The 18,830-nt window shown below is 49.0% G+C and overlaps 1 protein-coding gene across 1 annotated transcript; it reads right to left on the reverse strand.

Annotated features, from left to right (window-relative positions):
- Positions 1-763: 763 nt before the first annotated feature.
- On the reverse strand, positions 764-18,798 carry shc1 (SHC (Src homology 2 domain containing) transforming protein 1). The gene is given in 13 exon segments (XM_076970129.1): positions 764-3,821; positions 4,276-4,511; positions 4,635-4,686; positions 4,688-4,749; positions 4,989-5,046; positions 5,163-5,319; positions 5,440-5,566; positions 5,763-5,814; positions 6,149-6,202; positions 8,672-8,791; positions 9,884-9,947; positions 10,637-10,707; positions 13,576-18,798. Coding segments are annotated over 13 exon segments (1,761 nt in total). The 5' UTR covers positions 14,155-18,798; the 3' UTR covers positions 764-3,692.
- Between the last annotated feature and the right edge of the window lie 32 nt (positions 18,799-18,830).

The raw sequence follows: 18,830 nt of genomic DNA on the forward strand, positions 1-18,830 counted from the left end.
ACACACACACACACACACACATACACACCCCAGTACGTGTATGACTGCAGTGAACACACACACACACACACCCCGGTACGTGTATGACTGCAGTGAACACACACGCACACACAAGCCCCCCGGTATGTGTATGACTGCAGTGAACGAACACACACACACACACACACACACCCACCCCCACACTCACACCCCAGTACGTGTATGACTGCAGTGAACACACACACACACTTGTACGTGTAGGACTATGGTGTGTTTATGATGAAATAAATGCACCACACGGCTGCAGTGCTCATGGCTGTACGGTGGATATAGTGCAAACAGGCAGGAAGTCAGCTGGGATCTACGTCAGGCATCATCAGAATCAGATCTTCCTTTATGGCTTCTGATCTACGTATAAAAATCACGTAGATCTTCACGCTCTCCAAGTTTACGATTCTCGTGGTATCTACGGAGTTCTACACCACCTAGGCTCATTGTACTTCATACCACCTCTTTCATAAAGGTGCACTGCCCAGGTGACGGTGATGCTACGTTATAAGGATGATCACGCTAGCAGTGAGAGTGAATGAAGTGTGTCAGGGGAGCGTGGACAAGGTCATGGTGATCAGGAGGAAGAGTGCTGGTGCCACAGTCCTTCGTACAGACAGATGGTCACAAGAACTAATATGGCAGGAAACTGTTCTGTAAACCAAACATAACCTTTTGTGTTCGGCCAAGATTATTCCGATCAGCAGAGATAAAGAAATGTGCCCAAGGTCTGAAACAGATGATAGTATGTTTTTATATATGGAATCTATAGTTTCAGATACATATGTAAACACGTATTTTTCCCCCAAAGAACATTAAAAAGAGTATTAAAACAAATCAGAAGTAAAAATGTGACAATCAATATCTGTGCAGATAAAGACAAATTAACCTTTGGTTTAGAAAATGGTTTAGCAAACATCCACAACCAGCCATAATACAAACAAAAAAAAAAAACAGATCCCAAACAAATCAGAGCACAATCACCATTACACAAGCGGTGCCGGAGGTTTCCATGCAACAGAAGGCCACTGTGCAACATGAAAATGAGCCGAGCCACACTGAGCCGGAGCGGGACGTGGGCCGGAGATTCTGGATCCTTCCGCGCACACACGCCTGTTTAGGCCGAACAAATACAACGATTTGAAGATAGAAAAGTACGGCGCAGGATCACTGCGCGCTTGGGCAGCCGCAGATGGAGATCGCCGCCCGCATTGCCACTTATTATTACACCAGCTGCATTCTGGGAAAGGCCCTGGAAACCAGAAAATAAACGTAATTGTGTAGTGGCTGCGTAGGCAGCCTGAACAACGCACCCTCCCATAGACGCAGAGCGGACTCGTCTCCTGTGACCCGGCCCTGTCACGTCTCTCACGCCGCCCATTGGGTCGACGGAGGGAAGGGGAGGGGCCTGACATCATGCCATCATCACGAGCACCGTGTTTTACTTACAGAAAGTAATAACAGAGGGGGTGAAACGGACCCTGCTGTGACAGGAAGCCAAGCTAGGAGAAATACGTAGAACCCCATTTTAAGAGGATCTGTTGTCTTGCTGTCATCTGGCAGTATCAAGCAAATTTACCTTGATCGACGCTTTTCTATCTGGCTTTTCCCCAAACACACGGTCTATAATAAGGATATGCTCACAGACATGACGATCATGTTGGCATGTGCATATCTAAGGCATGTGCACACATTCTGTTGCTCAGGCATTTCTACACAAACAAGCAATATCAAGAGAACATCTCGATTCACATCTAAATGATAACAAGATACCTCAAAACTTCACAGATCGGCACTAAAAAGAGCTCAATACACAACTGGTTTAAGAGAATGTGCAAGAAAACCCACTAGGATTGCCATCACCTAAAACCTGGACTGAATCAAACTAATCTTGAATAGCTTTTTTGTCTTTTGCAGAATATTTTTGGCAGGAAAGCTCAGTTTCAGCCCTGCCCCCTTCTTTAAAACACAAGATGACTACACTTGAGTGGCAAGGACGTGCCGAGAATAAAAGCCCAAAACATACAGGAATGTAAATTAAATCACACCAGATCGAAGGAGAGCTGTTTTTTCATGCTCTGTCTGTGAAAGAAATGTGTTCTGTAGTCAGAGTTGCTCAGAAAGACTACAGTCCCCCAAATTCTATTGGAGTGTATATTTCCTTCTCAAAGTTTACTACAGGGCTAGACATTTCATAGACTCTTAAAATTACTTAACTGAGTGTATTATACTCAAATGGGGGCGTAATATTATCGGAGCATTAGTAAATAGGCATTTGATTTTAACATGCCCATTTTCATATTCTCAATTTTATCTAGAAACCTAATTACCAATTTCAAACACACTCCTGACTTTAGCACACATGGAGAAAGATTGTCAATGCGAAGAAAAAACAACCTATAGATTAAAAAAGAAGGCAAAAGAAATACACAGTACAATTAACTTGACCTGAAACACAACGAGAATAAACCCAGCTGACATCAGGTGCTCTAGAAGACATCACAACAGGCCAAAAATGTCACTCATAGATGACATCACAACAGTCCACAGATGTCCCTCGTAGATCACATCACAGAGAAAGGCCCAAATGAAGCCTCGCCCCTTCTGAGTGTAAGTCCAGATGTGCTTGGAGCAACTTCATCTACAGTCCAACACCATCTACTTTTTCTGACTTCTCAGTTCAGCTCATCCCTTCCAAAGGCTCATTGATGGCTGTTGTGTTTCTCTTTTAATGCTCTCTCATTTCCTCTTGGGTCAGCTCCAACGTTTTAGGGAGAGGGGAGGGAGTGTATCAGCTACTTCACCCTCCCTCCATGATATATTCCACCATGGCCAATGAGACCTGGTAGCAGCCTTCTCATTTGCATAAAGAACTGCACCCGGTGCTACCTCAGGTCTCGCATGGAGGGTGGGGAGTGTTTTCACACCACGGGAGTGCCGCGGGACGTTTTCAAAGGGCTGAGTGGAAGACTCCACACAGCCCAGCGGTGACTCAGCTGGTCTACCAGTTGGACTTCCGCTTGCACTGAAGAACTACTGAAGCCAGGAGATCCATGTCCATAACTGCAGGAACTGCACAACCATACCATCCTAAATAGGCATCGGAGAAGAAAGTGACCACGCTAAAGCCAACAGTGTGTCTGGGTAACTCCCATGGGCTTTGGGGTGTGTCTCTTTGGAGTGGTTCACAGGGCCGGTTCTACTCTACCGGGTCACCTGACACTCTCTGAATACCCATGACTGCTGCTACTTTTACAATTGTGACCTCCGCCAGGCAGGAAGACATGCAGAGGAAGTGACATCACACTCATTCTACACCATTTTCGAAGGGCTTTATGGTCGTCCCTTTTTTGGCAGTTATTTTCTCCTGGAGTCGTGCGTTTCCTTGACGCCCAATTCAGCGGGTTTGACCTCCTCTTGGTCCTCAAGTCCAATGACTGCAGCAATCATTTTGAAATTAATGGATCGACAGCAAAGTACAAAGCTCAATGTTCCTTTTTGTCTTTTGTGTCTGTCAGAAACCAAACAAGCAAACCAAAAAAAGCGAGCCATTCTCCGGAACAGTCTAGAAGAAAAAAGGAAGACGGGAGGGAGGAGTCACGACGACATGCAGGCAGAAGTGGGTGGGGTTTGATGGCAGGAGCGTCTCAGGCCGCCGCCCCCCTCTAGGCGTGGCGCTCCACAGGCTGCTGCAGGCACACCTCGCTTCCCGCAGACACAATGGGCAGCCTGTTGTCCATGTGGTAGCTGATCAGGTGACTGACGCTCTCAAAGCGGTGGTCCTTGGTACGCACCTGGAGCAGAGATGTGGGTGGGGTCACAGTCAATGAGGTGAGGTAACGGACAGAATTCAAATTAACATTCATGATGACTTGGCTACCACCCATCCACCTCCCACCACTCCCTCGGGGTCCACTAGCTCCTCCCCCTCCCATCTCTCACCATTCCCTCAGGGTCCACTAGCTCCTCCCCCTCCCATCTCTCACCAATCCCTCTGAGTACACAAGCTCCTCCCCCTCCCATCTCTCACCACTTCCTCTGAGTACACAAGCTCCTCCCCCTCCCATCTCTCACCATTCCCTCAGGTTCCACTAGCTCCTCCCCCTCCCATCTCACCACTCCCTCTGAGTACACAAGCTCCTCCCCCTCCCATCTCCCACCACTCCCTCTGAGTACACAAGCTCCTCCCCCTCCCATCTCTCACCATTCCCTCAGGGTCCACTAGCTCCTCCCCCTCCCATCTCTCACCACTCCCTCGGGGTCCACTAGCAGCAGGTGCTTCGGCTGGCCTCCCTGCTGGCCCGTCAGCACGTACTGGCCCGGCGTGGTGCCGGACTCGCGCACCAGGAAGTCCCCATCTCTTCCCAGCAGCCTCTCGGCCTGCCGCCGGCTCAGCGGGCCATGGAACCAGGGCTCATTCTGCAGCTGCTCGGCCAGAGGGGGCGCTGCCGTGCACGGCACACCCAGCGCATCATCGAACGGCTCTGCAGAGACGGAGAAGAGCGGCTTTACTTCACAGGACCAAACCTGACGGGACTCTACAGATACTTTAGCACGACGAGGTCTGAACCACCGGCCACCTCTGCAGTAGGAAGCCTTACACTCACTCATGTCAAATGCGTCCCTGTGAGTGCTGCCATTGGCTGCAGCCCCAGGGGGGCGGGGGTTTATCCACATTGACGTATGAAGGGTCGTCAAACAGGCCTCCATCCTTCACCCCCACTGAGAGGGAGAAATGTGAAAGGCTCGTTTCAGGATGAGAAGCTATTAACAGTGTCATCAGAGAAGCAGTATGAGCCCACACTTACAAGGCAGTGATTAACAACGCGGACATAAAAATGCTGATTCACCATGAAGAGACAGACAGAGTAAGAAGGAGTCAGAGAGAGAGAGAGACAGAGAGTGAGAGAGTGAGAAGGAGACAGAGAGACAGGTAGATTGAGATTATGTGAGAAACTGACCTGGTAGTGGGGGCAGAGGTTGCTTATGGATATCGCTCATTCCAGGTTGTCCATAAGGCTGAGGAAACAGAGTCAGAGGATGAAGCACAGAGAGAGGGAGGCAGAGAGAGAGAGAGAGAGAGAGAGGGAGGCAGAGAGAGAGAGAGAGTGAGAAGAGGGATCAGAAGGTCTCACCAGCGTGGGCCCAGTGTGTCCAGGGCGTGTCCTCATGTCCACCAGGCCTCCTGGGGGCGGCTGCTTTCCTGGGAAGTTATTATAATATGGAACCTCAGGAGGCGGGGCCAAGTCTTCCTCCTCTTCCTCCCACGCTGACCCATCAAATGGGGCCATTCTGAGAGAGAGAGAGAGAGAGAGAACAATACATGCATTTTATTTTAAGCAACACCCACGTGCACGCACACACACACACACACACACACACACACACACACACACACACACACACACAGACCTGTCATGTGGGGTGACGAGTTTTGGCGGGTTCTTCAGATACTGCTTGAAGCGCAGCTCGAAGGCCTGACCGATGGTGCTGATCACCTCCTGGGCCAAACCCTCAGAACATTCCAGAATGTGGCACGCTAGCACACAGGGAGACCACAGCCGTCGTCACACCATTATGGGCCACTCAGACATGCATTTGTTTCATAGATTGAGTACATCCAATACTGATACTACTGTGATTTCCAACAAGGTACAGCGAGCCATACACAGCAAATATTGTATTTACAAAACCCCCAAATCAGAGCAGGTGTTTCAGGAGTCTTCATCTCATACCTCTCTGGTTGACAGGGTCTTTGGCTACATAGGCTACGTACTCAGCTGTGTCCTGAGGAGGAGGGAGAGGAGGAGAGGAACAGAGGAAGAGGGGAGAGGAGTCAGTGTGCGCAGGGCGAGAAAACAGCCAATGGGAGGACAGGTAAGTCAGGAGGGCGGGACAAACGGACGTCTTCGAGTTGAAACAGGCACACTATTCATTAGGAGAGCAGAGCTGCAGCGGGAAAAGGAGCAGAGGAATTAGATCAAGCCACAAGACAGGGGAGGAAGACAAGGAGCGAGGAAGAGACATGGGCATGAGGAGATGAAGGGAGAGGAGCAGCAGCGATGCGGAGGAGGAGGAGGAGGAGGAGGAAGAGGAGGAGGAGGAGGAGGAGGCGACTCACTGGATCTCCGCCGGACGCAAAAGAGATGGACTGCATGTGATGGTTGGCGATAATCTGTGGGGGAAGAAAAACAGATGAAGACATGGGTGGAGTTGTGGGAGAGGAGAGGGAGAGAGAGAGAGAGAGAGAGAGGGATGGAGAAGGAAAGAGATAGAGAAAGAGAGAGGGGGAGAGAGAGAGAAAGAGAGGGAGGGGGGGAGAGGGAAAGAGATAGAGAAATAGAGAGAGAGAGAGAGAGAGAGAGGGATGGAGGATAAGTTGAACAGACATAAAGGCAGTGTTCCAGGTGAAATGGTGGGGTGGAGAGAGAGTACAGGAGACAGTACGAGTGAAGGAGTGAGAGTTTGTGGCCATAAATAGACCAAGGTACGCAGTAGCAGTCACCTCAGGTGTGATTTATGTGTTTCACAGCACCACGTGGAGGAGGCACAAAACTGTCCAGACACCTCCTGCTTAATCACCTCCCCCAGGTCCTGCTCTGGGCCTCACGTGCTCCTTCATCAGACTGAAGGGAGTGGAGAAAGGTGACCACCTGCTTCTACAAGATCAGAGAGGAGTCCCCCAGAGCCACGGACAACGCCCCCCAGGGGCCCCGTACGCAGGGCAAGCCAACCGACCCGGCCCAGTTCACTCTAGGACCGAACTGTCCAAGGTGCCGAATGCGTTCACACCGATCAGACAGCATTAAATCCACCAACAGGTGAAATCCGTAACACTGGTGATGTGAAGGACGCAGGAGAAATAGGCGTCAGGATCTGAGCAACTTCCACAAGGACCGAACTGCGATGGCCAGGAGCATCAGGGTGGAATAAAATGGCCATCATGGCCTGGTGTGCTTCACTTATCTGGGGGAAGGATTGGCAACAGGATGCATTATGGGAAGAAGACAAAGCAAAGATGGTGTGTGATGCTCTGAGCAGTGTTCTACTGGGAAACCTGGGCTTCTGCCATCCGTATGGCAGAAAAATGCGTAAAATGCGTAAAATGATCATACGCTTTCATATAGGTCATGTGTTTATGAAAAGTACTAAATAAATAGAATAAAAAATAAAGTATTAATTTGTCCTACTTGGGCGAAACTCATGAAAGCCCTAATGCGATGAAACGAAGATGCCAATGGCTTCGGTTATGTTTTTGGCTTTTCCGTTACGTTTTGTATTTTAAACCTTCCCACTAGCTGTTGTGAAAGTAGCAGGTGGAACTGTAGCATTCTCCATAGTGTGACTGACTCAGATGGATAAAAGCAGGAAAGCATGGCTAGCATGCTGCTAACTCACCAGTGGCTTACAGCGTAAGGTTCTGGGTGTAACTCGTGCTTGTGAGATTTGATTCAAGCTTCATCACGCAGGCAAATTCTCAGTCCGACTGCACACACCAAACTGTTGTTGCCTGGATGCTACACCCATTTCAGCACGCTGGTTTGAAGGTTATGGCTTGTATATATTTAATCGTTTTGGATTGTTTTTCTTTCTTAGAAGTCTAGTCTTCCCACTAGGGCGTGACAACAGACCTGATCTCAAGAGGGCACTGTTCCCAGTATTTAAGGAGCATTGTTAAAGAGTCGAGTACTGTTCTCCAGGAGGAGGTGGATACAAGGAGCAGATTGGCATTGAGCTCCATTCTACTTCTGAGACTCCACAGTGGCCTCTAAATAAAACACTGTGTGCCTGACCAGGACCCACTCAGAAGGCCCTGACCACCAGCCTCCAAATGCAGACAACCTGCAACTGCAGCCAAACAGGAAAGAGCTTCAACAAACTGCACTCAAAGGTTTTTATTCCTAATGTGAAGGTTGTGAATATGTCCACAGAGTCTGGGTGGTTGTAGTTGCGTGGTAGTGTGTGGGGGGTTGTGCCTGGGTGGTTGTAGTTGCGTGGTAGTGTGTGTGTGGTTGTAGTTGCGTGGTAGTGTGTGGGTGGTTGTAGTTGCGTGGTTGTGCCTGGGTGGTTGTGCCTGGGTGGTAGTGTGTGGGGGTTGTGCCTGGGTGGTTGTAGTTGCGTGGTAGTGTCTGGGTGGTTGTGCCTGGGTGGTTGTAGTTGTGTGGTAGTGTCTGGGTGGTTGTGGTTGCATGGATCTATTTGGGTGGTCGTGTCTAGGTGGTTGTAGTTGCGTGGTCGTGTCTGGGTGGTTGTAGTTGCGTGGTCGTGTCCGGGTGGTTGTAGTTGCGTGGTCGTGTCTGGGTGGTTGTAGTTGCATGGTCGTGTCTGGGTGGTTGTAGTTGCATGGTCGTGTCTGGGTGGTTGTGCCTGGGTGGTTGTGGTTGCATGGATCTGTCAGGGTGGTTGTGTCGTAGTGTCTGCGTGGTCGTCGGGTCTGCGTGGTCGTCGGGTCTGCGTGGTCGTCGTGTCTGCGTGGTCGTAGTTGCGTGGTCGTCGTGTCTGCGTGGTCGTAGTTGCGTGGTAGTGTCTGGGTGGTCGTAGTTGCGTGGTCGTGTCTGGGTGGTCGTAGTTGCGTGGTAGTGTCTGGGTGGTCGTAGTTGCGTGGTAATGTCTGGGTGGTCGTAGTTGCGTGGTAGTGTCTGACCTGTTTGCAGTCGGTTGCAAGTAGGTTCAGACTGCTGGTCGACACGGTGAGGCTGATGGTCATTCCGGCAAACTGGAGGTTACTCTTCCCCAAGATAGAGGAGAGACAGCGAGATGAAGGCTAGAGAGAGAGAGAGAGAGAGATAGAGAGAGAGAGAGAGAGAGAGAGAGAGAGAGATAGATTGAGAGAAAGATTGAAAGAGAGAAATCATACTATGAATATTAAAGACACCACATTCTATACTACTAATAATATAAAACATAATAATAAATAAAATAATAAATAAATAATAAATATGTGATGTGATTCATTCATGTGTTTACCAATAAAATGTGTGAAACAGAAACAATAAGGAAGAAACCACTAAAGGCCCAAAGATAGAAAGAAACAAGAAGAGAACAGCTGCACATTTTCACAAATACACACACGCGCACACACACAAACTCACATGCATATACACACACACACACTCACCTACACACACTCACAGCGAGTACTGGAGTCACACAGCTGGCCTTTCACTACAAACCTGCCACACCTGTCTAACCATGTGACACTGTGGGACAGAATACCAACAACGTTGTGTATATTTGATATGTCAGTAAAAGTCAGAAAGAGGTTGAGAGAGAGAAGGAAAGAGGAAGAGAGGGAAGAGAGAGAGAGGGAGGAAGGGGGAGAGGGAGAGAGACAGAGAGAGAAAGGGAGAGAGGGAGAAGGAGAGAGGAAGTGAGAACCAGAGAGAGAGAGAGAGACATTGGGAGAGAGAGAGAGAGAGAGAGAGAGAGAGAGAGAGAGAGACATTGGGAGAGAGAGAGAGAGAGAGAGAGAGAGAGAGAGAGACATTGAGAGAGAGAGAGGGAGAGAGAGACAGAGAGAGAGAGGGAGAGAGAGAGAGAGGGAGAGAGAGACAGAGAGAGAGAGAGAGGGAGAGAGAGACAGAGAGAGAGAGAGAGGGAGAGAGACAGAGAGAGAGAGAGAGAGGGAGATTTCCAAAATGAGCCGATTCAAGTAATGATGAAGTAGTGATCTTGTGGAACTGAATTTTCTGAGTGGTTCAGTGTGTGTGTGTGTGTGTGTGTGTGTGTGTGTGTGTGTGCGCGCTTCAGAACGGACTGTGCTGTGCTGCTGTACTGCTGTGGGATACGGGGATGGGATGCTGGTTCAGCTGTGGAGAGGTGAGTGGTGGTTAAATGCAGAGGGTGATCTCAGTACCTTCCTCCTGCGCTGAGCTCCTTTGGCACCTGGTACTGCCTCACATACCACTGATATGGCCTCCCTGAAACACACAAGATGTAGAGTTAGTAGAACACACACAAACCCACACAAAGGTGACAGGTGGTTTGTGTGTATGTGTGTGTGTGTGTGTGTGTGTGTGTGTGTGTGTGTGTGTGTGTGTGTTTTTTCTTTTTTGTATTGTCAGATTTGCTCATGCGAGATGTTAGATGTCATACACACACACACATTCTCTTTCCCTGACTACCTCTGAAATGGGAAAATATGATTAATGCTAAAACAAGCAGCTTTAATCTGTATGTTTGAAACACAGATAGCACTCTAATACTAGCCAGCGCTATACAAACTGGGAGAAACCACAAAGATTCCAGAGGCTTCCAGAAGCTCCTATAATAAGAGCATGTGGTAGCAAAGCTGCCTGATGGTATTAAAATAATAAAACACACACACACTTTCTCTTGCACACACACATTAAACCACAAACACCCCCCCATACACACACACAGAAACACACTTCCATTTTGAGAGTATAAAAACAGAAATTTGCCCAGCCCCTACCACTATCACTGACATCAGGAGATGGCGCTTATGAAAAGAGATAAAGAGATTGAGAGATTAATGTTTAAAGGAAGTGAGTCTTTTTACCCGCCCACAGTAAAGTGCACATCTGATAAAGCTTTTGGTAGGATGAGTGCAAAGGCTTGTGAGAGAGAGAGGGAGCGTTTGTGCTACCTGGTAACCTGAGTTCTGGTGTTGAAGTCCAGCGCCCTCATGGACTGTAGCACTTCCACACAGCCCATGTACTGCAGAGACCAACAATACAAGCAACACTTTAGCACTTTAACCCTGGCCACTTCCTGCATCTACCCACACACACACACACACGTATATACTCACAAACGCACGCACAAACACACACCTACACATGTACACACAGGCCGAGCTATTCTGTAACCCAAGAAGAATTTCCTGTTAAAACATTGGTTATGCAAAATGACTTCACACTGTGCCTGGGTGCAGCTGTCTGTGAGTATGAAACCGTCAGTGATATTAACCCCCTGGAGACAGTCCCCAAACAATAAAACATTAACCCCCTGGGGCCAGTCCCCAAACAATAAAACATTAACCCCCTGGGGCCAGTCCCCAAACAATACAACATTTACCCCCTGGAGCCAGTCCCCAAACAATACAACAGCTCATTCTGACTCATTTTACAAAGGTAACACTTTATAAAGTGACTAGTTTTACCTTACTGCATGTTCTTTTCAATATTATTGAAACTAATCAGCTAAAGTAATCTGTGTAGTATATTCTCAGAGCTGTAGAATCTATGCGTTTTTTTTTTTATGGAAAAAAATGCTCTCAAATCTTCACCTCAGAACTGATAATATCAAACTTCAAAACATGCACCTTTACACTTGCACCTGTAGTGAATAGGTGTGGCGATGCGGTCTTGGGTGTAATCTGGTGTCCTGACTAGCAACGGAGGCTCTGTGACTATATTTACATGTGCTGCCCGAAGCCCAGACCGCGTGCCAGGTGCGTGAGGCTATTAGGTTATCTGAGTGGAGTTTGATAGTGATGTAGCATGTGCTCCTGGAAGGGGTCCAAAGGTTCTCTAATGTGGACCAGTATCAACAAGGCAATAGGAAACTGAGAGGCACCACCTGCCCACAAGCTCAGCTATCAGCAGTGCCATTCTCAGAAGCTTGAACTATTTCAAGCCCACAAAAACGGAACTCTTGCTTAGAGTAAAGTATCGTTTTTAAATCCTACGAGGGCCCCCTGGCCAAGAGGTTTATAAGAGCGGGCGGGGGACAACAGTTACAAAACACGGGACTTCAGGGACTGTGCAGGAGAGTATTTGTGGAGCAGGGGTCTGATCTCCACACACAGGGCCAGACCGAGTGCCTCACACCCAGCATCAAACACATCCTGGTTCCCAAAGCAGCTGCCGTCTTCTGATTGGCGGCCGCCAGCGATGGAGCATGTCGACTCCAAAGAGGTCAACCTCACCAGCCCTTACCCGCTGCTGGGGTCAGTCAGGGTCTGAAGATCAAGGCAGCAGTAACCATGTTTCTGTTCATGTAGGTACAATAGTACTGTGGTCCTCGCAGGAGTTATTACTAATGAGGACTCCAGTGTCACAGAGAACGGGTGACCAACTTAGGTCCTAAAGATCCTACGGTCCCAGGAGTTCTTCAGTGGGATATGGTATAGGAGCATATCTCCAGCTCTGAAGACCCACTGCCCAGAGTTGAAAGCCAGGTGTATTGAAACAAATGCACAGATCCCTTCATGTACTGGAACCAGCCTCTCTGAGTATGTTTATTAGTATATTCTGCAGGGCAGTAGGTCTGTAAAACCAGAGCAGCCCATGTCTATGGGATGCCTGAGACAAGCAATATGTTACGTGTCTAGGCCTGTCACGATAACAAAATTTTCAGAACGATATATTGTCCCAGAAATTATTGCGATAAACGATAATATTGTCATTTTAAAGTGCCATTATAGAATTTTTTCTAGTGCTGTCGATTCGCGAGGTCGTGCACCACTTGAATTTTGTAAACCGCGCGCGCCGCTCCTCAGCGCAATGAACAAAGTCATGTTTACAGGGTTCCTACACCTTTACATGTCACTTTCAAGGTCCATTTCAATATTTCCCAGCGTGTTAAACTTAATTAAGTTAAATATTTATACATATACTCGAAATTATTCAAAATAATTTGCGTTTTATCACATTATTTAATGGTTGTTTATTTTCAAAACGCCCAATCTTAATGTCTTCACATTTCATGTTTCGTCCTGGAATTACAAGAGGCTCGTATTTGTTAACGTAATACAAGAGAACTGTTCAGTCAGACAGCTATTTGTTGTGAAACGAACAAATTCCAGCACTTTTCAAACCTGAAACACAAAGCAACATTAAAATACATCAGTTAAATGTTCAATTCCCTGTTTTTAAGGGGTATTTCTTTATACTACCACATATCGTTTCGAACAACACTGCAAAGAATGTGATGCGGCAAGCATAAACGCTTCCACCGTTTGCGCGATAAACACTATAATAAACAACCATTAAATATTGTGATAAAAAGTGAATAATTTGAATCATTTTGAGTCCTATTAGCCTGTGTGTGTGGAAGCACTGTTATTGACGCATACACTCTCCGTGAACTGCACTAATTTCCTAACCGGTAGGTGTGACACTCTGATCACAAATTTGTCTTCCCTTAAGGGGGGAGGGGGGTGCGAGAGAGCAGCACTGCCTGCCTTTCTAAAAATCTAACGTAGTTGCGGTTTATTCTCATGTAAACAAATTTGTGTGGAAACCCAATGGCCAATTATCGACATCAGCAAAAATGATCGCGGTTAAAAAAATTTGATAATTTTTCGATTAAAAAGTCGATAATGTAATTATCACGACAGGCCTATATGTGTCTTTGGGGATATGTGCAATATCAAGTGTTGCTAGTGTCAGGGGGTGTGACCGTGTGACGTGTTATGTGCTAAATGCATCAGGCTGGTCTGGAGAACATCCAGTGGGCGGAGCTATGGGCCATGACCCCAGCGTTGATCACCTTCTTGTACCATACAAGATCAGTGGAGAAGCTGAGAGAAACAAACGAGAAAGATAGAGAAGCAGGTTGAGCAGGAACCCCTGACCTTACCCTGACGCTGTAGGAGACGCCGGTGGTGCTGACCACACTGTCCGAGTGCAGCCATCCTCGGCTTGGCTTGTTGACGAAGGAACCGTGGCGAGTCCACTCATCTCCCCCGAGCTGGCCCCCTTCCACCCGGGCCCTCCGAGATGCCCCACCCAGCCGGTTCATGTCCTGCAGGGGGCGAGGAGGGGGAGACGGGGCAATTAGAGGTAAGGGAGGGGCACCAGGGGCGGAGGGTGCGTCCAGCACTGCCTCCCCCGGCGCCAGGTGGGGCGCCGCGACCTGCTCAGGCCTGCTGGAGGCCTTGAGGCCAGGGAGCAGAGTGGCGGACATGCCCAGGCGCAGGGCCCCCATCCTCGGGAAGAAGGAACATAGCGTGGTGGGGCTGTTCTCGGCCGGCCGCGGCGACACGGGCGGGAGCATGGGGGTGAGGGAAGAGGATGAGAGAGAAGGAGGGATGGCAGAAGGAGTGAGAGGGGAGAGCGGAGCGGAGGAGGGGAGAGATGGATTGGAGGCCGTCTCGTCCGTCGAGCTGAAAGAGTCACTTCTGAAGGGGGTGTATTTGGTTTTGGGAGCGAGCTCCATGTCGGTGGTGTGTTTAGTGCAGTGACGGCACTCGGTCCGAGTTGGCTTTAGTTTCTCCTCAGATCTCACCAAGTCTCTCTTTCAAAAAAACACATGCTCTTGTCTTTTGTGTTCCAGTTCACCACGTCTCTCTGGCGGCCGGTCCTTCATTGTCAGACCGGAGTGACGACAGTTCAGTTGAGAGTTCAGTTCATAAACGACAGAGAAATAAAGAACATGACCAACAAAGATAGAGAGAAGAAGTCAAATAATGGAACACAACCCCCAGATCAAAGATGAAACAGTGCTAATCTCTGTTATAGTGCATGCTAATCTCTGTGTGAGGGCCTTTACATTAGACCCTAGGCTGCATAGAAATAATTCGGTTTTACGTCGGATATTAGCATCAAAATGGAGCACCACACACACTGAAGATTGACACGATGATTGTCATCTTAATACCTGTATGTTGGTACTTGGCTTAAATATTGTGTCACAGAGAAAGAATGACGAGAGAGAGAAAGCTCAGCAAATGCTTTGTTAGTGTGTGTGTGTGTGTGTGTATGTGTGTGTGTGCACACGCTTCTGTTAGCATGTTCTAAGCTCCACTCTAGTAGCTCGTGTCTGACAGAGTCCCATAAAAAGCCTATTAACAGGAGCAGAGACTAAGAGGAGAGACTTCCAGGGAACAGACAGATCAATGTAGAAAGGAGAGGAAGAGTAAGGAGGAGAGGGGGAGAGAGAGAGCACTGAACCAGCTAATGCTGATCACTTAAAGAAAAACAGAGTTGTTCTACCAGATACAGCCCGATACACATCGCAATGTTCTGATCCAAACCTCAGGGCCCGAATGAGATAAACAGTCCATGCCATAAACAGAGTGGAAAAGTGTCCGAACCACAAGACTCCCTCCCCGCCGTGGGTCACTGCACACCCCTTATCTTTACACCCTTCACTCCCTCTCCTTCTTCTTCCAAATGATTCTGGGCCCACTGTCGTCCAGCCGGATTCGCTCCCTCACCCGCTCCTCCTCTTCCTCCTCCTCCCTTCGCTTCCAGATCACTTCTGGCTGCGTCTCCCTCCCCTCTTCCACGGCGTGTCCCTTCAGACGCTGGCCCTCCCTGTCCCTCCTCTCGTGGAAGCCCTCTCTGAGCTTCCAGACGGCGCACTGGGCCCGGTTCCTCTCCTCCTCCTCCCGCCGCCTCTCGCGTGCCCACTCCCTCTCAGTCACACTGGCGCGCTTCTTCCAGACAACCTCGCGCTGCCCGGCAGCCCCTCCCCCGCCGTCCTGCCCCTTCTCCAGGCTGCTTAGCGCTTAGAAACTATTAACTAGTTCAAATTCTATTATCGCCTTCTAAAGAAACACAAAACCCTAAAGGTACACAGGCTGTTAAAGACACACTCACAGAGTTAGAAAAAGGTGAAGTAATCTAGCAGAGCCCTGAAGGTCTTCTGTGAAGTTAAAGTATATCAAATCTGACATAATTTGAGCACCATTAGAGGAACCACTCAGTTGATGAGAGTCCCAGAGATGACCTTGTAGAATGGTCAAAACCAGAGCATATTGTTGTCATGTCCTGTTATAAAGTTCTAAAGTGAATGACCACCAACACTACAACACTACATGAGTTCCCACTGTAACGACAAGCACCAGTTAGCCAGCTTGATGATAATGAGACCTGATTGGCTCCGTCTGAAGTTCCACCCACAGAGAGCTGTGAGGAGAGGGCTCATTAGAGGCTGACTGGACAATCAATCACTCCCTCATTACCCTAAATGACATCTCTTATCTGAGGAAGAGTTCCATCAAGCATAGCTTGTCTTAATAAATCAGTTTCCTGAGAGAAAACCTACTCCAGCTCAGCTTAGCAAGGTCATTGACCATCTCACTAAGACTCTGCCAAAGAAGCAACAGTCTGTAACCTCTAACAGTTCTTTAACCATTCAACAGTGCGGAACAGTCCGGAACAGTCTTAGCAGAGAGCAGAGCTCGCCAGCTTGTCCTTCAATACAGTTCTACTGTGTATTAGCAAAACCGCAGAAGCCCTTTTCAGTGACCACAAGGGTAGCCGCACCCTGCTCTTAATGGCTGGCTTGGTCTCGCCCTCCAGCTGTCCCGTCCTGACAGGATTTCCCGCCAGAAGAGCTGCCGTGTCAGTCCTCCAACTGACGAGACGTTGATTGAGTTGGTGTGACGTGGCACCGATGGCTGTATTGGGATGGTTTGGTGCCCCAAAACCAAGCAAGGCTGGGGCCAGTCAGTCGCTTCTGTGAACGATTGTTACAAGAAGTGTCTTTTCAGTGCCGGTAAGTTCCGAGACTTTCGTCGAGAGTTTATAAAAATGCACCGGTGATTATAATGACGTGGAGCGGAACACGGAGCGGCGTATCGGCGGCAGATCTGCGCTGTGCCGTCCCGCACACTCGAACGGCATCGGCACCATCCAATCAGATGGCATTCAGACGACTGAAATGAAGAGCTCTTAGCCGCGGCTACCGCATTATACCACCCATGGCGCACAGTGTTGAAGGGAAACAGTGCAAAAGGGGTAGAAAAATTCAACGTGAACTTTGCACGAAATAAAAGAAACAGCTCTGTAGCAGTGCAGAGATGCGGCACATAGACTCTAAAGCCTCAAAGTCGAGCCATGGCAGCTCGAACATAGCACCAATACATCAAGAATATGGCAGAACCACTGTCTGGCTGTGCTGGGTCTAAGGCCAGTCGCTGGGTAACAGGTTCACCGTGGTAACAGGTTCCAATCTATCTGGCGCTGAACCAAAGGCAAGTAGGAGGGAACAAAATGTGACAAAGTTCCCTATGAAGTGCTGCACGAGAGTAAAACACGTGAGCTACACGAGAGTGACACGTGTGAACCCAGGAGAGCAGGTCAGCTGACGCTAACGCTCTGCTAGTGGCTCTGCACTGGGTTTGTTGCACGTGGGGGACAGCGGTGTTTGGCTAGCGTGCTGCTAGCAGGCCAGACCTGAGTTTAACGGCAATGCTGTTTTAGTCACACTTAGCCAGACACGCAAACTCACCATGGAACCTGAACGTGACCTGAATATCCGAGATAAAAATGTTTGTTTCATCGCTTGTCTCAGCACCTAATTGCTGTTGGTGATGGTGGAATTGATCTACAAACGTAATGAGAGGTGTGACCCACCAAACTGTAGAAAGAGTGAGAACTTGACTGTGGATGGATGTACAGATCACAAGAGCGAAGGAGAAAGAAGAGAGAAACAGCACCTCAAAAAACCTCGGCTGGCTTGAAAGAATGTTACCCAAGTCACATGTAGGAGAGTCACTGCAAAAGTTCGGTCCATGCTAACTCGTGAAGACAACCAGTTACAACTTCACGGCTGCCAGGTTGTTGCCATGGCGATAGACAGCGGGGCAGAATCCTGCCAGACGGAATCTTGACAGAACCCAAACAAAAGGCAACGAGTTCCGCCAACGCAAAGCCTGTCGGCGCCACGCTCGACCAATCAGGCAGCAGAGCGGGGGGGGGGGGGGGGGCACGGCACGCTCAGCCAATCAGACAGCCGAGCGGCTCGGGCGCACGCCGCACTGAGCTTCCTGGAACGGCTCCGTTGGTCCGGCTGCCAATCAATAGTCTGCTGAGCACGCGGGCAGGCGGCCGCCAAGTCGTCCCCGCGGCTGTGCCGGCGTGAAGCTAATCGATGCTGGCATTGGGACCCTGAGAGCCTACGAGGCTCACCAACAAACACGGGGGGCCAGAGCGCAGCAGGGCCACCAGTCCGCCGAGGAAATCAAATATTTCTCAAGAGTACCATGCACACAAACAAACCCTCACACACACATACACGCACACACACAGTTACAGTGACAAAACACTTCCGGCTAAAAACAGAACACTGCAAAAGGACCTTGTGCCAAGAGCACTTAAACTAATCACAAAACCAGAGTTTGCAGTACGTTTGCCGCATAACTCGTTAATTAACTCATTAAGTAGCACACAAAGTTTTGCATATGAAGAACCTGATTCTTTTTCTGCATAAAGTAACACCAGAAATGTTAAGCCTGTTTGCTCACTGTTGCTATGAACAAAATAAACTAATACATCAAGTGTCACCAAGCATTCGTGATATGGCTTCTTTTGTCCGCTCTCGGTACAGTTCATCGGCTGTGAGAAAGTTCAGCCAAACTGGCCATCCATGAAAAGAAAATGAGTGAATGAATCTTCAACACGCTGGAGAAAACCCTCCCCATTAAGCACAGTCCTGATGTGGATCTCACTCTCTCCCTGAGTCCTGTACTCCTCCCTGAGAAAGCGTGCTCTCGCTCCTACTCATTCACACGCTCCCTCTCTCCCAAAAAAAAAATTCACAAAGTCATGCGGGAGCTGTCCTCCTTGGTCCGAGTGAGTCCCGCTGCCGCCTCTCCGCCCGTCGCGCTGGGATAACGGCGCTCCAGTCAGCCTTTGTTTCCCTCTCTGTCCGCCGCGCTCACACTCTCGCTCATCCTCTCAGCCTCCGTCTGCGTTTGGGGGATCGAACGGCACGGCCAACTGTCCTCTGTTTTCCTGTCCTCCCCTGCTGGGCTCTCTTGCTCTCTGTCTCTCTCTCTTTCTCTGTCTCTCTCTCTCTCTGGCTCCTTCCTCCCGATGCACGTTCACTCACTGCTGCTGATTCCTGTTTCCACCTCCCTCCACTCTCCCTCCCTCCCTCCCTCC

This window comes from Brachyhypopomus gauderio, chromosome 13 (assembly GCF_052324685.1).
Source record: "Brachyhypopomus gauderio isolate BG-103 chromosome 13, BGAUD_0.2, whole genome shotgun sequence".
Taxonomy (NCBI): Eukaryota; Metazoa; Chordata; class Actinopteri; order Gymnotiformes; family Hypopomidae; genus Brachyhypopomus; species Brachyhypopomus gauderio.